Source organism: Rana temporaria, chromosome 11 (assembly GCF_905171775.1).
Source record: "Rana temporaria chromosome 11, aRanTem1.1, whole genome shotgun sequence".
NCBI classification, from domain to species: Eukaryota; Metazoa; Chordata; class Amphibia; order Anura; family Ranidae; genus Rana; species Rana temporaria.
Genome location: NC_053499.1, coordinates 5,932,683 through 5,952,836, shown reverse-complemented (window position 1 = coordinate 5,952,836; position 20,154 = coordinate 5,932,683). Strand labels below are relative to the sequence as shown.

Genomic DNA, 20,154 nt, shown 5'->3' with positions numbered 1-20,154 from the left:
ATATATATATTAAAGGGCTCAGAGGTCCCCAGGGCCCCATGTGGAAGACCCCCCCCCCTTTTTTTTTATATTTTTTTTATATAAATGTTTATTTTTTGATTTTTGTTTATATATATTGGTTTTTTTTTAAAGGCCCCAGAGGTCCCCAGGGCCCTGGATGGCAACCCCACCCTTTTTTTTATATATATATATATATATATATATATATATATATATATATATATATGTATATATGTTTATATTTATATATATAAATGTTTATTTTTATTTTTTTTATATATTTTTTTATTTATTTTTTATTAAAGGGCCCAGAGGTTTATTTTTTTTATTTTTATTAAAGGGCCCAGAGGTCCCGGATGGCAACCCCCCTTTTTTGTAATTTTATTTTTATAAAAAAAGTAACAATTTTATATTTTTTATTAAAGGGCCCAGAGGTCCCCAGGGCCCCGGATGGCTCCCCCCCTTTTTTATATATATTTCTCTTTATTCTTTCTTTTGTAAAGGCCCCCCCCTTCTCAATTCACGGCAGACCCCCCCACTGCTTCTCAATTTTAGGCGGCTCCAGGGGGCCCATGCCTGAAGCTGTGTAAGAAGGGGCCCCATAATTCCTCATGGCGGCCCTGAGTAGGACCTTCAACCAACATATTGCAGGGCTTTAAGTTATTCTGGAGCCCAGTAGAAAACAATAGACAGCCATTTTTCCTTGTGTTTTGTCTGTGGTGCACGGAATGGTGTGAACAGGACCTAAGGATGATTTTTCTGTTTTTCCAGGTGTTCCTGTATATGCTACTTCCAGATATCTGCCATAAAATTCTCCCAGGCTATGTTGGAGGTGTCCAAGAAGGAGCTCGAACACCGGCTGGTGAGTCCTAAATAACTGCCACTTGCAGACCCCCGGCACTGTAGTTTTACTGCTACAGTGCGGCCGGCTGAATCACATACGCTATATTACCAGGGGTGGACTGACAACTGATGGGGCCCCCGGGCAATAGAAGATTATGGGGCCCCTGGGCTTACAGATGGCCACCACGCCAGGAGGCAGTGCAGAGGCGGGGCGGCTAAAATCTCTGGATTTTCACATTAAAAGCATGTCAGTTTCGGACATATCAGGGACAGATGTAAAAAAAACACAGATTTTTACATACTGTCCCTGGTTTTACTGAGCCTGGCAACCCTGATGGGGCCCCCTAGTGGCATGGGGCCCTCGGGCAGTGCCCGAGTGACTCAATGGTCAGTCCGCCCCTGTATATTACCAAAAGTATTGGGACACCTGCCTTTACACACACATGACCTTTAAAGGGGTTGTAAACCTTTGTGTTTTTTCACCTTAATGCATCCTATGCATTAAGGTGAAAAAACACCTCACAGTGTCCGGCCCCCTAGCCCCCCGTTTTACTTACCTGACCCCCGAAATTCCGTGGGTGCGATCCCGCGTCGCTCTCTCCGCGGCTTGTTGGCTCTTCATTGGATAGATTGATAGCAGCGCAGCCATTGGCTCCCGCTGCTGTCAATCAAATACAATGATGTGGCCGCCAGTCATACACTCGGCGGCTATGGACGCCGAGGGGTAGCTTCAGATAGATTAGCGGATCTTTAGATCCGCGTAATCTATCTGATTTATGATCCGCCGGCGCAAGTTTTTGAGGCTAGTGCTGTATTCAGAAAGCACTTACCTCAAAACTTGCGGCGGCGTATCGTAAATCCCCCGGCGGAATTCAAATTTCGCGGCTAGGGGGCGTCTACAATTTAAATCAGGCGCGTCCCCGCGCCAATCCAACAGCGCATTCGGCGTCCGCAATTTTTCCCAGCGTGCATTGCTCCAAATGACGTCGCTAGGACGTCATTGGTTTCGGCGTGAGCGTAACTTGCGTCCGGTCGTATTCTGAATCGACTTACGCAAACGACCTGAAAATTCAAAACTTGGCGCGGGAACGACGGCCATACTTAACATAGGATACCCCTCACATAGCAGGGGTAACTATACGCCGGAAAAAGCCGAACGCAAGCAACGTAAAAAAAAAAGCGACGGGCGGGCGTTCGTTTCTGAATCGGCGGAACTCCTCATTTGCATATTCGTCGCGTACAAAAAACGAAACGCCACCTAGCGGCCGGCGGGAGATTGCAGCTTAAGATCCGACGGTGTAAGTCACTCACACCTGTCGGATCTTAGGGAGATCTATGCGGAACTGATTCTATGAATCAGCCACATAGATCCGACCGACGGAACTCAAAGATACGATGGCGTATCAGGAGATACGCCGTCTTATCTCTATCTGAATCCGGGCCCAAGTGTATGACACTGGAGCGTGCCCGCAAGGTAACCCCCTCGGGAGACAGCTTCCCAGATGGGGTTATTTATTGCGGGGAGAAGCCGAGAGAGCCGCCGTGGGACCCCAGAAGAGGAGGTTCGGGGTCACTCTGTGCAAAACGAACTGCACAGTGGAGGTAAATATGACATGTTTGTTATTTTAAAAATAATAAAAAGGGAACCTTTACAACCACTTTAATGGCATCCTAGTCTTAGTGCGTAGGGTTCAATATTGAGTTGGCCCCGCCCTTTGCAGCTATAACAGCTTCAACTCTTCTGGGAAGGCCGTCCACAAGGTTTAGGAGGGTGTCTATGGGAATGTTTGACCATTCTTCCAGAAGTGTGGCCGTAGGACTTTGTGCCATTTTGTGAGGTCAGGTACTGATGTTGGAGGAGAAGACCTGGTACACCATTGGCATTCCAATTCATCCCAAGTTCATCCCTATAGCCTATTCCGTAGCGCTTTTAATTGTACATAGAACCCGATAGCAACACTGACCTCTATTGTCGTTTCTTTTTCTCCAGGAATAATCAACAAGTATGAAGTTAACGGGCTCCAGGCCTGGATCATCACACACATTCTATGGTTTGCCAATGCCTACCACTTCCACTGGTTCTCTCCAACCATCATCGTCGACAACTGGATCCCCTTGTTATGGTGCTCCAACATACTGGGCTACACCGTGTCCACGTTCGTTATGATCAAAGCCTATTTCTTCCCAACCAACGCCAAAGACTGGTAAGAGCTCTCATACCGCGAACACTCAGAAGGGTCCTCCACCCACAAGTGGCATTTCAGGTAGAGCGGAGGTCTGGTTGGCTTGGCCACCCTCTGAATTCTGATATTTGTTGGTCACCGGCAGAAAGACCTCCCTGACTTTATACGAAAGTTCTCAACTCCGTTCCTGGGGTTTATTTTCTGGTTTATTTTAAGTAATTTACACACAAATATCACTTTATTGCGGTGTTGCTCTAATTGCCTCAGGCTCTAATCACGTGCTTCTAAAAAAAAACATTGGAATCCATGCGTCTGATGCCCTGCATGTATGTAGATTAGGGTCTGGGCGCGTGTTTAAGGGGCAACGCCCCTGCGCCCTGTATGGACGAGCTGCCACTGGTTAGTAGTGGGGATAGTAGTGGGGTTACATGGAGGAGTAGATACAGAGTTACAAGGAGTAGGGGATGGAGTTAGATGGAGGGATAGTGTGAGGGTTACATGGAGGGGTGGATAAAGAGTTACAAGGAGTTGGTGATGGGGTTAAATGGAGGGATAGTGGGAGGGTTACATGGAGGGGTAGATACAGAGTTACAAGGAGTTGGGGTTAGATGGAGGGATAGTGGTGGGGTTACATGGAGGGGTAGATACAGTGTTACAAGGAGTAGGTGATGGGATTAGATGGAGGGAGAGTGGGAGGGTTACATGGAGGGGTAGATACAGAGTTGCAAGGAGTAGGTGATGGGGTTAGATGGAAGGATAGTAGTGGGGTTACATAGAGGAGTAGATACAGAGTTACAAGGAGTAGGTGATGGGGTTAGATAAAGGGATAGTGGTGGGGTTACATAGAGGAGTAGATACAGAGTTACAAGGAGTGGGCGATGGAGTTAGATGGAAGGATAGTGGTGGGGTTACATGGAGAGGTAGATACAGAGTTACAAGGAGTGGGCGATGGAGTTAGATGGAAGGATAGTGGTGGGGTTACATGGAGAGGTAGGTACAGAGTTACAAGGAGTTGGTGATGGGGTTAGATGGAGGGATAGTGGGGTTTCGTGGAGGGGCCGATACAGAGTAACAATAAGTTGGTGTTGGGGTTAGATGAAGGGATAGTAGTGGGGTTACACGGAGAGGTAGATACAGAGTTACAAGGAGTGGGCGATGGAGTTAGATGGAAGGATAGTGGTGGGGTTACATGGAGGGGTAGATACAGAGTTACAAGGAGTAGGTGATGGGGTTAGATGGAGGGATAGTGGTAGGGTTACATGGAGGGGTAGATACAGAGTTACAAGGAGTTGGTGATGAGGTTAGATGGAGGGATAGTAGTGGGGTTACATGGAGGGGTAGATACAGAGTTACAAGGAGTTGGTGATGGGGTTAGATGGAGAGATAGTGGTGGGGTTACATGGAGGGGTAGTTACAGAGTTACAAGGAGTAGGTGATGGGGTTAGATGGAGGGATAGTAGTGGGGTTACACGGAGAGGTAGATACAAAGTTACAAGGAGTTGGTGATGGGGTTAGATGGAGGGATAGTGGTGGGGTTACATGGAGGGGTAGATACAAAGTTACAAGGAGTTGGTTATGGGGGGTTAGATAGAGGGATAGTTGTGGGGTTACTTGAAGGGGTAGATACAAAGTTACAAGGAGTTGGTGATGGGGTTAGATGGAGGGATAGTGGTGGGGTTACATGGAGGAGTAGATAGAGTTACAAGGAGTAGGTGTTGGGGTCCCAGGAAAGGTCTCTGTGAGGGAGAGTTCTGGGTTGGGGTTACAGGAAGAGTTGGTGTTGGGGTTAGATGGAGGGATAATGGTAGGGTTACATGGAGGGGTAGATACAGAGTTACAAGGAGTAGGTGATGAGGTTAGATGGAGGGATAGTAGTGGGGTTACATGGAGGGGTAGATACAGAGTTACAAGGAGTTGGTGATGGGGTTAGATAGAGGGATAGTGGTGGGGTTACATGGAGGAGTAGATAGAGTTACAAGGAGTATGTGTTGGGGTCCCAGGAAAGGTCTCTGTGAGGGAGAGTTGTGGGTTGGGGTTACAGGAAGAGTTGGTGTAAAGGGGGGTTTAGGGTGTACGCTATGCTATCACTCTCCTCACCAGGAGCTCTGACAACTACCCCCGACCTCCCCAATGTAATACCATGTGTACCATCAGAATAGGAATATTATAAGGAAATAAAACGATTCCACACATCCCAGTTCTGTGGGCCATTGGAAGATCTAATAATGGTAATTTGTCATTCTCTGGTTTTTTTTTGGCAGTAAATTCACCGGAAATGTCATCTACGACTACATGATGGGGATTGAATTTAACCCTCGCATCGGAAAGTGGTTTGACTTCAAGCTGTTCTTCAACGGGCGGCCGGGCATTGTGGCCTGGACCCTCATCAACCTGTCCTACGCAGCCAAGCAGCAAGAACTGTACGGGCAGGTCACCAACTCCATGATCCTGGTCAATGTCCTCCAGGTAAGTTCTGGGTCTGATGTGCCTGAGACTCTGTTCATGAAGAAGGCTGAACACCGTTCAGGAACATAGAAGAGTCATGGCAGAAAAGCAGAAGCATGCTTGTAATCCAAAGCACTTGTATATCAAAGCGATTTTCCCCATAGGAATCAATGGCAACTCAGATAATTTGTTCCAGTGTCACTGCTAATGTATGCAGTACTGCATGTGGCCAGAGGTAGGGGGTGCCGGTGACGCTCAGAGAGTCTCAGACGCTCAGAGACACTTTGAAACACTCAGAAACACTATGTTCCAGAGCGCCTCCGAGCGTCTCCGATTGTCTCCGAGTGTCTCAGGCACCCCCCACCTCTGGCCACATGCAGTACTGCATACATTAGCAGTGACACTGGAACAAATTATCTGAGTTTCCATTGATTCCTATGGGGAAAATCGCTTTGATATACAAGTGCTTTGGATTACAATATTTATTTATTTTTTTTAAAAGGGGGGTTGCCATCTGGGGCCATGGGGACCTCTGGGTCCTTTAATAATAATAATAAAAAAAAAAAATATATATATATATATATATATATATATATATATATATATACTGTGTATATATATATATATATATATATATATATATATATATATATATATATATATATATATATATATATATACACACACATTTTCTTTTTTTATAACAATAAATTACAAAAAAAGGGGGGTTGCCATCCAGGGTCCTGGGGACCTCAGGACCTTTAAAAAAAATTGTCCCTTTAATAAAAAATAAAATAAAAATATATTAAAAATTGTATTTATTTTTTATAAAAAAATAAATAAAAAAAAGGGGGTTGCCATCTGGGGCCCTGGCGGCCTCCAGGCCCCTTACAGGTGTACTGCCTGTACCCCCCTGATGGCGGTCCTGTATGCAATATTACAAGTGCCATGTTATCATATAATAACTAGTAATACTAGTTATGACCACCAGAGGCCTCCATTATACCATTTTTAAATGCTTTTCTATTTTCCTTTATATCCCAATCCCAAGGGAGTGTATGCAGACTGCAGCACATTTGCGCCCTATTATGTGTATGTATACAATGCACTGCAGTACTGGATTATTCCATTTGTAGGCATTGAAGAAAATCACACTGCCTTATAAATATGAAAAAAAAAAAATGAAAAACATCATTTATTTCCATAAAACATTTCCCACATAATGAAAAAATCTTGCAATGTGCACTACGCAAATTCCCACAGACACGTTCCAGAATCTTGCAGAAAGAATGGAAGATCTAATAGTTAAAAAGGGGCAACCAGGGGCGGACTGGCTATTGTGGCACTCGGGCACTGCCCGAGGGCCCCATGCCACTAGGGGGCCCCATCAGGGTTGCCAGGCTAAGTAAAACCAGGGACAGTGTGTAAAAATCTGTGTTTTTTCCGAGTTCAGCCGAACTGTCCCCGAGTATTTACAAAGCTCTCTGGTGCCCCCCACCTCTGGCCACATGCGGTATAGCATGCAATAGAAGTCAATGCGGAACAAATTATCTTAGTTTCCATTGACTTCTATGGGGAAACATGCTTTGATATGCGAGTGCTTTGGATTACAAGCATTCATCTGGAACGGATTATACTCGTAATCCAAGGTTCCACTGTATTTACAAATGAAATATTTTTTTATTTTGCGCTTTTATTAACCACTTAAGGACCGCCTCCTGCACATATACATCGGCAGAATGGCACGGCTGGGCACAAGGACTTACCTGTACGTCCTCTTTAAGTGCCCAGCCGTGGGTCGCGGGCGCGCGCCCGCGACCCAGTCCGAAGCTCTGCAGCTGCGGGACCCACGGACCCGATCGCCGCTGGAGTCCCGCGATCGGTCCCCGGAGCTGAAGAACTAGGAGAGCTGTGTGTGAACACGGCTTCTCCGTTCTTCACTGTGGCGCTGTCATTGATCGTGTGTTCCCTGATATAGGGAAACACAATCAATGACGTCACATGTCCAGCCCCGCCCCCCTACAGTTAGAAACACATATGAGGTCATACTTAACCCCTTCAGCGCCCCCCTAGTGGTCAACTCCCAAACTGCAATTGTCATTTTCACAGTAAACAATGCATTTATATAGCATTTTTTTGCTGTGAAAATGACAATGGTCCCAAAAATGTGTCAAAATTGTCCGATGTGTCCGCCATAATGTCGCGGTCACGAAAAAAATAATTTTTTTATATATTTTTGGGGGATATTTATTATAGCAAGAAGGGAAAAATATTGCAATTTTTTCAAAATTGTCGCTCTATTTTTGTTTATAGCGCAAAAAATAAAAACCGCAGAGGTGATCAAATACCACCAAAAGAAATCTCTATTTGTGGGAAAAAAAGGACGCCAATTTTGTTTGGGAGCGACGTCGCACGACCACGCAATTGTCAGTTAAAGCGACGCAGTGCCGAATCGCAAAAACTGGCCGCGTCCTTTAGCTGCCTAAAGGTCCTGGTCTTAAGTGGTTAATGTAAAAACGTGAATATATGTTAAAGGTGTAAAAATATTAACAAACAAAGCAAACAAAAGAAAAAGTTGTAATTATTAATAGTGTATAAATTAGAAGTGAACAAAAAAATCAGCAGGAAAATAATAACTAAATGGAGGAGAATAAGGAGTTAATTAAAGGAGAAGTCCAGCCTTGGCTCGTTTGGCTGGGCTTCTCCTATGGATCACAGAAGTGAAATTCGTTTTGCACTCCTGTGACCTGTTTTCAGCAGAGAGCGGGCTGAAGTCCACTCTCTGCTGATGTCACTGATTTCAGTCCAGGCACCACGTCATCCCAACCACAGAGTCTGGATCCGTCAGATCCTTGCATAGAATAAGAAATGTAATACTTAGAACTCTAGGTATGTAGACAAGGTGCTAACCATCCACTTTTTTTGCTTGTAGGCCATCTACGTGGTGGACTTCTTCTGGAACGAAGCTTGGTACCTGAAAACCATAGACATCTGTCACGACCATTTCGGCTGGTACCTGGGATGGGGAGACTGCGTCTGGTTGCCTTTCCTCTACACATTACAGGTAAGGGGGTGGAAGGGGCCAACCAATCCAAGAGCTGGAACAGAATCATTTATTAAAGGGTCAGTCCACCCAGAAGTGATAATTAAGTTCTAGAGGGGGACTTGTGGGCTGTATGAGCCACTGGTTTGTTATATGGCTTGGATACACCAACAGTGAGATTTCCCTACCATGATTCACAGTAGGGATGAGCCAAGGGCTCCTAGGAACGCTCAGTGATATCACCACTGGCCATATTTGGCCAATGATGTCATGACTATCTCTGCCCCTGCCCTTATATCGGGAGAGCTGTCATTCGGTTTGTGGTACTGTCTAGATTGTTCGTATGTGCCGGGTCATCGGGTTCTTTTTTTTTGGTGAGTTGCGGGCATCGTGATTGACAATGGATTTACATTGAGGAGTATTTTTTGGGGGACTGTAATTTTTTAAATAAAGAACTTGTGAAAGGTTTGATTGTCTTCTAGGTAACATTTTTTTTTTAGATGAATAGAAGTGCTTATTCACTTGGGGGAGGGCTGTATCTGCCCCCCCCTGCTGACCCCAACAGCAACTGGCCAGGGTTGTGGGGAAGAGGCCCTTGACCTCATCTATAGAGGGAAAGCCCCCCCCTGCAGACCCCAACAGCAAGTGGCCAGGGTTGTGGGGAAGAGGCCCTTGACCTCATCAATAGGGGCAAGCCCCATCCTGCAGACCCCAACAGCAACTGGCCAGGGTTGTGGGGAAGAGGCCCTTGACCTCATCAATAGGGGCAAGCCCCCCCCCCCCCCACCATGTTGAGGGCATGTGGCCAGCTATGGTTCAGGAGGGAGGGGGAAGAATGCTCTCCTTCCTTTCCTGGCCAGCCAGGCTGCACTCTCAGATAAAGGGTCTAGTATGGATTTTCTGTAGACCCTTGTGCTTTTTTTTTTGTGAGTTACCCTCTTAAAAGGGTCTGTTATGTATTTTGAGGGGAATCTACACAAAAAAAAATGTCATTCTTGCTGTAGGATGTGCTACGATGTGACCTATTCTTTCACAAATTTTTGTAGAAGCCGTCTGCATGCCTAGTTGTGCAATTTCATACACCGGTGGCCATGGAGGTGATTGTAACACCTAGATCCAATACTTTGGGCAATATAGTATATAAGGTTGGGGTTAAATGTTAGGGAAGGATAGTTCAAGTTTCTCTCTGCAGTTTTGCTAAATGCATGTTTTAGGGAAACCAATATGTTATCAATGCTATTAACAGACTATCATATATATATATATATATATATATATATATAGTTTTTGTTTTTTGCCAATGTTTTCACTTTAAAATTCACCCATAACTAAGAACTTTTCAAAATGACTACAAAATGCAAGCGCATTAATAGATCATATTTATTTAAATTTTTTTCAGGGTTTATATTTGGTGTACATCCCAGTACAGCTCTCAACCACAGTCGCCGCAGCCATACTTCTGCTGGGGCTCGTTGGGTACTACATCTTCAGGATGACCAACCATCAGAAAGACCTGTTCAGGCGCACCAACGGCAACTGCGTCATCTGGGGCAAGAAGCCGAAATTCATCGAATGTTCTTACACGTCCACCGACGGCAAGAAGCACCACAGCAAGCTCATGATCTCCGGCTTCTGGGGGTTGGCCCGGCACATGAACTACACCGGGGACCTGATGGGATCTCTGTCCTACTGCCTGGCCTGCGGGTTCGACCACTTACTGCCTTATTTCTATATCATCTACATGACCATCCTGCTCGTCCACCGCTGCCTCCGCGACGAGCACCGATGCTCCAGCAAGTACGGCAAGGACTGGAAGCTCTATACGGATGCCGTCCCGTATCGGTTGCTGCCGGGAATATTTTAATTGGCGCGATGTAGTTCAGGGAAAAAACGAAGAAAATTCATGGTGGAACTGTGAAAGTACTGTCTTAATTTTTTTTTGTTTTTTTTTAAAGAAACAGCTGTTCTTATTGGACAATTTTTTTGTTTTACAAAACACACAAAATTTCATTTTCTATTTAAAAAAAAAAGAAAAGAAAAACTTGGGTTGTCAATGAAATAATTAAATCTGAAATACAACTTTTGGAGAGAAAACTGATTTTAGAAAAATAAAAAAAGACAGAACCTCATAATGCCTTCCTCAGCTACCTACCCTCAGCTACCTACCCTCAGCTACCTACCCTCAGCTGCAAAACAACGTCTGCACTAGAAGAATGGACTTACAACGAATACCCATACATACAGCGTATACACCACCTACCAAGGAAAGAACGCGTAAAGCTTTGTAATGCGTGCTTCCATGGCTCATTAGAAATCTGGATACGTCATTGAGGTTGCTCTTCTGATATTGCACCCAACACGTTTCGGGAATCTGCGCCACATTTTTCACGGCTCGTAACAAAGATCTTATATAAACAGATCAGTATGGTATAGGGATGGCTGAGGGGAGTATGATTACTGGCAGCAGGGCCTGTGCTAATATCTGAAATCATATCTTGAAGCCAAAAGTTTACTTGACTTGAAAGAAACCAACACGTTTTGGGAATCCGCGCCACATTTTTCAGGGCTCGTAATAAAGATCTTATATAAACAGATCAGTATGGTATAGGGATGGCTGAGATGAGTATGATTACTGGCAGCAGGGCCTGTGCTAATATCTGGAATCATATCTTGAAGCAAACATTTATTGAAGGAAACCAACACGTTTTGGGGATTTGCGCCACCTTTTTCAAGGCTAGTAATACAGATCTTTTATAAACAGATCAGTATGGTATAGGAACGGCTGAGATGAGTATGATTACTGTCAGCAGGGCTTGTGCTAATATCTGCAATCGCATCTCAAAGCAACAGTTTATTGAAGGAAACCAACACGTTTCGGGATTCTGCGCCACCTTTTTCAAGGCTAGTAATAAAGATCTTATATAAACAGATCAGTATGGTATAGGAACGGCTGAGATGAGTATGATTACTGGCAGCAGGGCCTGTGCTCATATCTGGAATCATATCTTGAAGCCAAAAGTTTACTGAAGGAGACCAACAGGTTTTGGGAATCTGCGCCACATTTTTCAAGACTAGTAATAAACATTTTATATAAACAGATGTTTATGGCATAAAAAAACAGCGGAGAGGAGTATGATCACTGGCTGCAGGGCTTGTGCTAATAGCTGCAATCGCATCTCAAAGCAACAGGTTATTGAAGGAAACCAACACGTTTCGCTGATCTGCACCACATTTTTCAGGGCTAGTAATAAACATCTTCCATAAACAGATCTGTGTGGTATTGGAATGGTTCAGATGAGTAATGTTGATAATATCTGCAATCATATCTTGACTAAATAACTTATTGAAGGAAACCAACATGTTTCGGGAATCTGCACCACATTTTTCATGGCTAGTAATTAAGATCTTATATAAACAGATCAGTATGGTATAGGGATGACTGAGATGAGTATGATTACTGGCAGCAGGGCCTGTGCTAATATCTGGAATCATATCTTGAAGCCAAAAGTTTACTGAAGGAAACCAACACGTTTCGGGAATCTGCGCCACATTTTTCAAGACTAGTAATAAACATTTTATATAAACAGATGTGTATGGTAGAGAAACGGCTGATATGAACAGATCTGTGTGGTATTGGAATGGTTGGTAGTGTTGATAATATCTGAAATCATATCTTGACTAAATAACTTATTGACAGAAACCAACACGTTTCGTGGACCTGCACCAAATTTTTCAGGACCAGTAGTAAACATCTTCCATAAACAGATCTATATGTTATTGGAATGGTTTAGATGAGTAATGTTGATGATATCTGGAATTATATCTTGACTAAATAACTTATTGAAGGAAACCAACACGTTTCGGGGATCTGCGCCACATTTTTCAGCGCTTGCAATAAACATCTTATATAAACATATCTGTGTGGTATAGGAACGGTTCAGATGAGTATGATCGCTGTCAGCAGGGCTTGTGCTAATATTTAGAATCATATCTTGAAGAAAAAGCTTTTTGAAGAAAAACAAAGTTTTGGGGAATCTGCGCCACATTTTTCAGGGCTAGTAGCAAACATCTTCCATAAACAGATCTGTGTGGTATCAGAATGATTGAGATGAGTATGATCACTGTTAGCAGAGCTTGTTCTAATATCTAGAATTATTTTCGTGAAGCAAAAGTTTAGTGAAGGAAAACTAACACGTTTTGGGAATCTGCGCCACATTTTTCAGGGCTAGTAGTAAACATCTTCCACAAACAGATCTGTGCGGTCTCGGAATAGTTGAGATGAGTAATGTTGATAATATCTGGAATCATATCTTGAAGAAAAAACCTAATGGAGGAAACCAACACATTTCGGAGACCTGCGACCTATTTTTCAGGGCTAGTAATAAACATTTTGGGGTAGATCCACAAAGAAAGTATTGATACCCCGGCGTACTTTCAAATTTCCTGCGTCGTTTCTTTGTTTTGAGTCCTCAAAACAAGATACGACGGCATCTGTGTTAGATCCGACAGGCGTACGCCTTCGGATCTTAGATGCAATTCTTCGGCGTCCGCTGGGTGGCGTTCCTGACGTAATCCGCGTTGAGTATGCAAATTAGCTATTTCCGACGATCCACGAACGTATGAGCGGCCGTCGCATTCTTTTACGTTGTTTCTGTTCGGCTTTTTTCGGCGTATCGTTAAAGCTGCTATCTGGTGGCGTACTCAATGTTAAGTATGGCCGTCGTTCCCATGTCGAATTTGAATTTTTTTATTTTGTTTGCGTAAGTCGTCTGCGAATGGGGCTGGACGCCATTTACGTTCAGGTCAAAACCAGTGATGTCCTTGCAACGTCATTTGGAGCAATGCACCCTGGGAGTTTTGACGGACGGGGGATGCGCAGTTCGTTCGGCGCGGGGACGCATTTTATTTAAATGAAACACGCCCCCTACTCGCCGCATTTGAATTCCGCGCCCTTGCGCCGCGAGAGATACACTACGCCGCCATAACTTACGGCGCAAATTCTTTCTGGATTCAAAGATTTGCCAAGTAAGTTACAGCGGCGTAGCGTATCTCAGATACGCTGCGCGGGTGCAGATCTTTGTGGATCTGCCCCATTATTTAAACAGGTGAATATGGTGTATGAACGGTTGAGATGAATATACTCACGGTCAGCAGGGCTTGTGCTAATACTTGGAATCCTATCTTGAAGCAAAAGTTTACTATGGGAAGCAACACATTTCGGGGATCTGCTCCACATTTTTCAGGGCTAGTAGCAAACATCTTCCATGAACAGATCTGTGTGGTATCGGAATGGTTGCGATGAATATAATCACTGCCAGCAGGGCTAGCGCTAAAATCTGAGACATATCTCAAAGAAGAACAGTGTGTAGGAAGGTAACAAGGGCTCCACCATGGCACTAGGAGGATAATCCAGCTGCCTGCCCACTACAGAAGCTATCCTTCTTCCAATAGCTCTAATTTAGGAGTGTTCTAGCTTGCCTGTGTAATGTATCTAAATCTTTTCATTTTTATATCCAGAGCCCTTCCAATAAATAGTTGATCCTCTCAGTTGCAGCCAATCTTTTTGCCCTCAAACTGTTGAGGAACTACAAGTCCCAGGAGGCATTGTAAGACTCAGGCATGACCCCCAGAGGCATGATGGGAATTGTAGTGTCTACACAGCTGTGGGGGTCTGAAGTTTGACTATCCTTGGAAAATTGAATACATGAACCTGAAGGTGGCGAGTTTGTGCAAGGACTGTCTCTCTTGAATGTCAGAATATCTCTCTTGTATAGTTCAGTGTTATGGACAACACACTTGATATTTTTTCCTGAATAAAATGTGCAGTTTTTAATGTATTCTGTGTTTTTTTATTGCTAATTTCATTAAAGCTGAACTCTAGTCTTACCATTTTCTTACCAAACTTGTAGCAAGTCCTCTCCTGTGTTAAAACGAATTACCCTCAATTCCCTCGTACTGTCATTGTCTGCCTCTTACAGGTATTGGCTTTCCCTGCCATCATTAATTGTTTACCAAGAGTTACATGCAAGAACATATCCCTTGCATCCCTTTAGACATGCATGCTCAAGCAACTAATCAGCAGATTGCTCAGTAAAAACCTGCAGCATTGAGCAGGAAGGAGAGTGTATGTCTAAATGGATGCTGGGGATTTGTTCTTTCACATGATGCTCCATCCAGGTATGTTGGATAACATTTGTCACCACTCTGCGGGTTCTTCAGCTGATTCCCCTACATCACTGAAAGAAACAGAAGTGATGTATGGGCCAGCCAAGCCACATTGTTAAATGATGAGGATTTTGCCGCAGCCCGTATGGTTTGAAGGATTCTGATTTGTTGAACGCCCAGATGTGAGTAATCAGTGTTATCTATTTCAGAAGCCAGGCTTTGTATTTTTTTTGGAAGTGACTGAGTCACTTTAATCTCAGGAAATGACTATACCCTTTTGGTAATTACCATTTTAGTACTGTAGTATAACAGGACCATATGTACATTAATTAACCACTTAAAGACCGAGCCTGGTTTTCAGACTCGGTGGGGTAGATTCACAGAGAAGATACGACGGCGTATCTCCAGATACGCAGTCGTATCTCCTGAGTTCCGTCCGTCGTATCTATGCGCCTGATTCATAAAATCAGTTACGCATAGATCTCCCTAAGATCCGACCGGCGTAAGTGTCTTACAACGTCGTATCTTAGGCTGCATATTTACGCTGGCCACTAGGTGGCGCTTCCGTCGATTTACGCGAGGAATATGCTAATTAGGTAGATACGCCAATTCAGAAACGTACGTCCGCCCGGCGCATTTTTTTTACGTCGTTTACGTTAGGCTTTTTTCCGGCGTAAAGTTACCCCTGCTATATGAGGCGTATCCTATGTTACGTATGGACGTCGTTCCCGCGTCGAATTTTGAAAATTTTGCGTAAGTCGTTCGCGAATAGGGCTGTACGTAAGTTACGTTCACGTCTAAAGCATTGACGATTTGCGGTGTCATTTCGAGCATGCGCACTGGGATTCTTTCACGAACGGCGTTCGTAAAAAACGTCAAATATGTGGGGTCACACTAAATTTATATAAAACACGCCCACATCATCCCCATTTGAATTAGGCGGGCTTACGCCGGACCACATACGCTACGCCGCCGTAACTTAGGGCGCAACTTCTTTACGAAAACGGAACTTGCGCCCTAAGTTACGGCGGCGTAACGTATCTGAGATACGTTACGCCCGCAGAAAATTACGCCGGGCTATCTGAATCTAGCCCAGGGTGTTTATCTTCACTGATGAAGAAGTGAACATTCAACCATGCTGGGTAAAGGCAGCACATTGCTGAATCAGATACGCCCAAGACTTTTTCTCAGCAGGAACGCAGTTCCGGCACCGTCCTCCAGTACTGAATGGTCCTGGATGTAATCCGGGGCGTCACTAGGATTGGTGTCACCTGGTGCGGTAAAACATGGTTTCACCACCCCCCCTCGGGGAATGGATGGAGCCAGGATTGAATCAGGGGGATGGATGGAGCTGGGATGTGGTAGTGGATGGAGCTGGGATGTGTTGGGGGGGGGGGGGGCGGTGGATGGAGCTGTAATAGGATCAGGGGGATGAATGCAGCCAAGATGAAATCAGGGGAATGGATGGAGCTGGGATGTAATTAGGGAAATAGATGGAGTAAGGATGGAATTAGGGTAATGGATGGAGCTGGGATGGGGTGGTGGGTGGAGCCAAGATGGGTTTGGGGGGGGGTGGATGGAGCTGTAATAGGATCAGGGGGATGGATGCAGCCAAGATGAAATCAGGGGAATGGATGGTGCTGGGATGTGGTGGTGGGTGGAGCCAAGATGGGTTTGGGGGGGGGGGGGGGGGGTGGATGGAGCTGTAATAGGATCAGGGGGATGGATGCAGCCAAGATGAAATCAGGGGAATGGATGGAGCTGGGATGTGGTGGTGGATGGAGCCAATATGTGTTTGGGGGGGGGGGGTGGATGGAGCTGTAATAGGATCAGGGGGATGGATGCAGCCAACATGAAATCAGGGGAATGGATGGAGCTGGGATGGGGTGGTGGGTGGAGCCAAGATGGGTTTGGGGGGGGGGTGGATGGAGCTGTAATAGGATCAGGGGGATGGATGCAGCCAAGATGAAATCAGGGGAATGGATGGTGCTGGGATGTGGTGGTGGGTGGAGCCAAGATGGGTTTGGGGGGGGGGGGGGGATGGAGCTGTAATAGGATCAGGGGGATGGATGCAGCCAAGATGAAATCAGGGGAATGGATGGAGCTGGGATGTGGTGGTGGATGGAGCCAATATGTGTTTGGGGGGGGGGGGGGGATGGAGCTGTAATAGGATCAGGGGGATGGATGCAGCCAACATGAAAATCAGGGGAATGGATGGAGCTGGGATGGGGTGGTGGGTGGAGCCAAGATGGGTTTGGGGGGGGGGGGTGGATGGAGCTGTAATAGGATCAGGGGGATGGATGCAGCCAAGATGAAATCAGGGGAATGGATGGAGCTGGGATGGGGTGGTGGATGGAGCCAAGATGTGTTTGGGGGGGGGGTGGATGGAGCTGTAATAGGATCAGGGGGATGGATGCAGCCAAGATGAAATCAGGGGAATGGATGGAGCTGGGATGGGGTGGTGGATGGAGCCAAGATGTGTTTGGGGGGGGGGGTGGATGGAGCTGTAATAGGATCAGGGGGATGGATGCAGCCAAGATGAAATCAGGGGAATGGATGGAGCTGGGATGTAATTAGGGGAATGGATGGAGCTGGGATGGAATTAGGGGAATGGATGGAGCTGGGATGGAATTAGGGGAATGGATGGAGCTGGGATGGAATTAGGGGAATGGATGGAGCTGGGGTGAAATTAGGGGAATGGATGGAGCTGGGATGGAATTAGGGAAATGGATGGAGCTGGGATGGAATTAGGGGAATTGATGGAGCTGGGATGGAATTAGGGGAATGGATGGAGTCAGGATGTAATTAGGGAAATGGATGGAGTCAGGATGGAATTAGGGGAATGGATGGAGCCGGTGTCTTGTCGATCTAGTTTCCCCTATCGATATGGCTCCCTGCTTGACTGCCCAGGCGCAGACGAAGCCCACGAAATCTCCGAACCCTCGGGCGGCATCCAGGCTCATCCTTAACATCCCCGTGGATTGGAGGACATTAAAAAAAGAGCCAGGAGGCCGAGCGAGCGCAGCGAGGACGTGAGGCCGACTGACCACTTACAGCAAATTCCTCGTCGCCCTGGACCTCTTGCTACAGCTGCTCAGGTTCGGTGAGTTCCGTCGGCTCGGATTGGCGCCTGCGCAGTCAGACGGGAACCATATCGATAGGAGGAACCATTTCGTCAGATCACCGGATGGAATCTGGGGAAGGGATGGAGCTGGGATTGAATTAGGGGAATGGATGGAGTCAGGATGGAATTAGGGGAATGGATGGAGCCGGGATGGAATCTGAGGAATGGATGGAGCCGGGATGGGATTGGGGTTGTGAATGGAGCTGGGATGGGGGTGGTGGATGGAGACGGGATGGGATCCAGGGGGGATGGGATGGATGGGTCAGGATGGAATTAGGGGAATGGATGGAGCCGTTGATGGAATCTGAGGAATGGATGGAGCCGGGGTGGGATCTGAGGAATGGATGGAGCCGGGATGGGATCTGAGGAATGGATAAGCCGGGATGGATCTGAGGAATGGATGGAGCCGGGATGGGATCTGAGGAATGGATGGAGCCCGGGATGGGATGGGGGGTTATGGATAGAGTCGGGATGGGATTGGGGGGGATGGATGGAGTCGGGATGGGATCAGGGGGGATGGATGGAGTCAGGATGGAATTAGGGGAATGGATGGAGCCGGGATGGAATCTGAGGAATGGATGGAGCCGGGATGGGATTGGGGTTGTGAATGGAGCTGGGATGGGGGTGGTGGATGGAGTCGGATGCGATCGGGGGGGGATGGATGGAGTCGGGATGGGATGGGGGTGGTGGATGGAGACGGTATGGGATGGAGGGTGGATGGAGACGGTATGGGATGGAGGGTGGATGGAGCCGGGCTGGATCGGGGGGGGGGGGGGTGGATGGAGCCGGGATGGGATGGAGGGTGGATGGAGCCAGGATGGGATTGGGGGGGATGGATGGAGTCGGGATGGGATGGAGGGTGGATGGAGCAGGGATGGGATCGGGGGGGGTGGATGGAGACGGGATGGGATGGAGGGTGGATGGAGCAGGGATAGTTACTGAAGAAGGGTCAAAAATGAATGGGGTGTTTAAAAAGTGGATGTGGCCTCTGCTTGAAATAATACGTGACTTATAAAAAACGTATATCTAAAACCACACATAAAACTCCATATTTATATACACATGATTAGTACATTAGGTGAACGGCGGCTCCAAAAGGGAGTAATTCATGTAAATAGCGGATAAAGTGACTGGAAATCTGATTTATGAAACCTTCATGTGATTAGAAATACATATAAAGTGACAATGGTTATACGCCCTGATTGGCAGCACTGATGGGCAATAATAGGCAGCACTGATTGGCAGCACTGGTGGGCACTGATGGACAGTGATAGACAGCACTGGTGGGGCAATAATAGGCAGCACTGATGGACAGTGATAGACAGCACTGTTGGGCACTGGCAGCACTGATGGGTAGTGATTGGTAGCACTGATAGGCACTGATTGGCAGTACTGCAGGCACTGATTGGCAACACAGATGAGCACTGATGGGTAGTGATTGGTAGCACTGATTGGCAGCACTGATGGGCAGTGATTGGCAGCACTGATGGCACAATCAAAGTGTGAGAGTTCTGGAAGCTGGATATTGGTGTGGGCAGGAAGGGGGTGGCAGTGCCCGGTGGCAGAGTAGTGGTAGTGTTAGGATTTTCCTCACACCTCCTCCCTCATCTTTTACTACAACGTATATTTCCATTTCCAGTCAGAACGGTTTTCCCGCCCTCTTAGCGCCTAGCAGAGAAAATCTGACAGGTCGCCAAATCAGACGTAAACACTGGACACACCTCCTTTTCTCCACCTCGCTCCCATTGGTCCTTCTGCGCCGAGTGACAGGGCGGAGTAAGCGGTGGGACTTGGAGAGCGCTCCGCCAATCAGAAGAGCGCTATACTGGTAACCAGGAAGTGTGTGCTCGTGGTGAACAGGGGAAGCGGCTGGAGACGGAGCGGGGTCACCATGAGCTCCGGTAAGTGGCGTCGGATTATTGTTTATTTCACTCAGTCCTCGCCCCCAATAGGCAATATTTAGGAATGGGGGAGGGGAGCTCTGTGCTACACCTGGACTGGTGACTCCTCCCCCCCTTTAAAATATTCTGCATGGCTGTGCTGGGACTTGTAGTCCTTCTGCTCAGGATGGGCTTAAAGGGGAACTCTTCCGTGTTACCACAAGGCTGCAGCAGGGCTCCCCTTTATATTTAAAGCTGAACTCATTCCATTACAGCCAATGGAAGCCGCCATCTTGGCCTCTGTCTGATCTGCAGTTGCCATGGCGACACACATGTGATCAGTAATGACACCAGCCATTGGATGGCTTGATGGTTCGGTTGTGAGCACAAGCAACTGTAACCTTGTCTTCTCTCTGTGTCCTCAGTGTAAGCATCCCCATGGGCACAGCCACCAACATGGGCACCACCACA

At 46.4% G+C, this 20,154-nt stretch overlaps 2 protein-coding genes across 2 annotated transcripts in view; both read left to right on the top strand.

Moving 5' to 3' along the window:
* DHCR7 (7-dehydrocholesterol reductase) overlaps positions 1–12,428 on the top strand; it is a 42,457-nt gene extending 30,029 nt beyond the window's left edge. The window contains exons 4-8 of the mRNA XM_040327927.1: positions 772–862; positions 2,834–3,047; positions 5,288–5,492; positions 8,404–8,535; positions 9,914–12,428. Coding sequence (XP_040183861.1) covers positions 772–862; positions 2,834–3,047; positions 5,288–5,492; positions 8,404–8,535; positions 9,914–10,378 — 1,107 coding nt within the window. The 3' untranslated portion in view covers positions 10,379–12,428. The remainder of the gene's footprint in view (positions 1–771; positions 863–2,833; positions 3,048–5,287; positions 5,493–8,403; positions 8,536–9,913) is intronic.
* A 3,755-nt stretch (positions 12,429–16,183) lies between these two features.
* ZDHHC13 (zinc finger DHHC-type palmitoyltransferase 13) overlaps positions 16,184–20,154 on the top strand; it is a 21,362-nt gene continuing 17,391 nt past the window's right edge. Inside the window, exon 1 of the mRNA XM_040328695.1 lies at positions 16,184–16,194. Coding sequence (XP_040184629.1) covers positions 16,184–16,194 — 11 coding nt within the window. The remainder of the gene's footprint in view (positions 16,195–20,154) is intronic.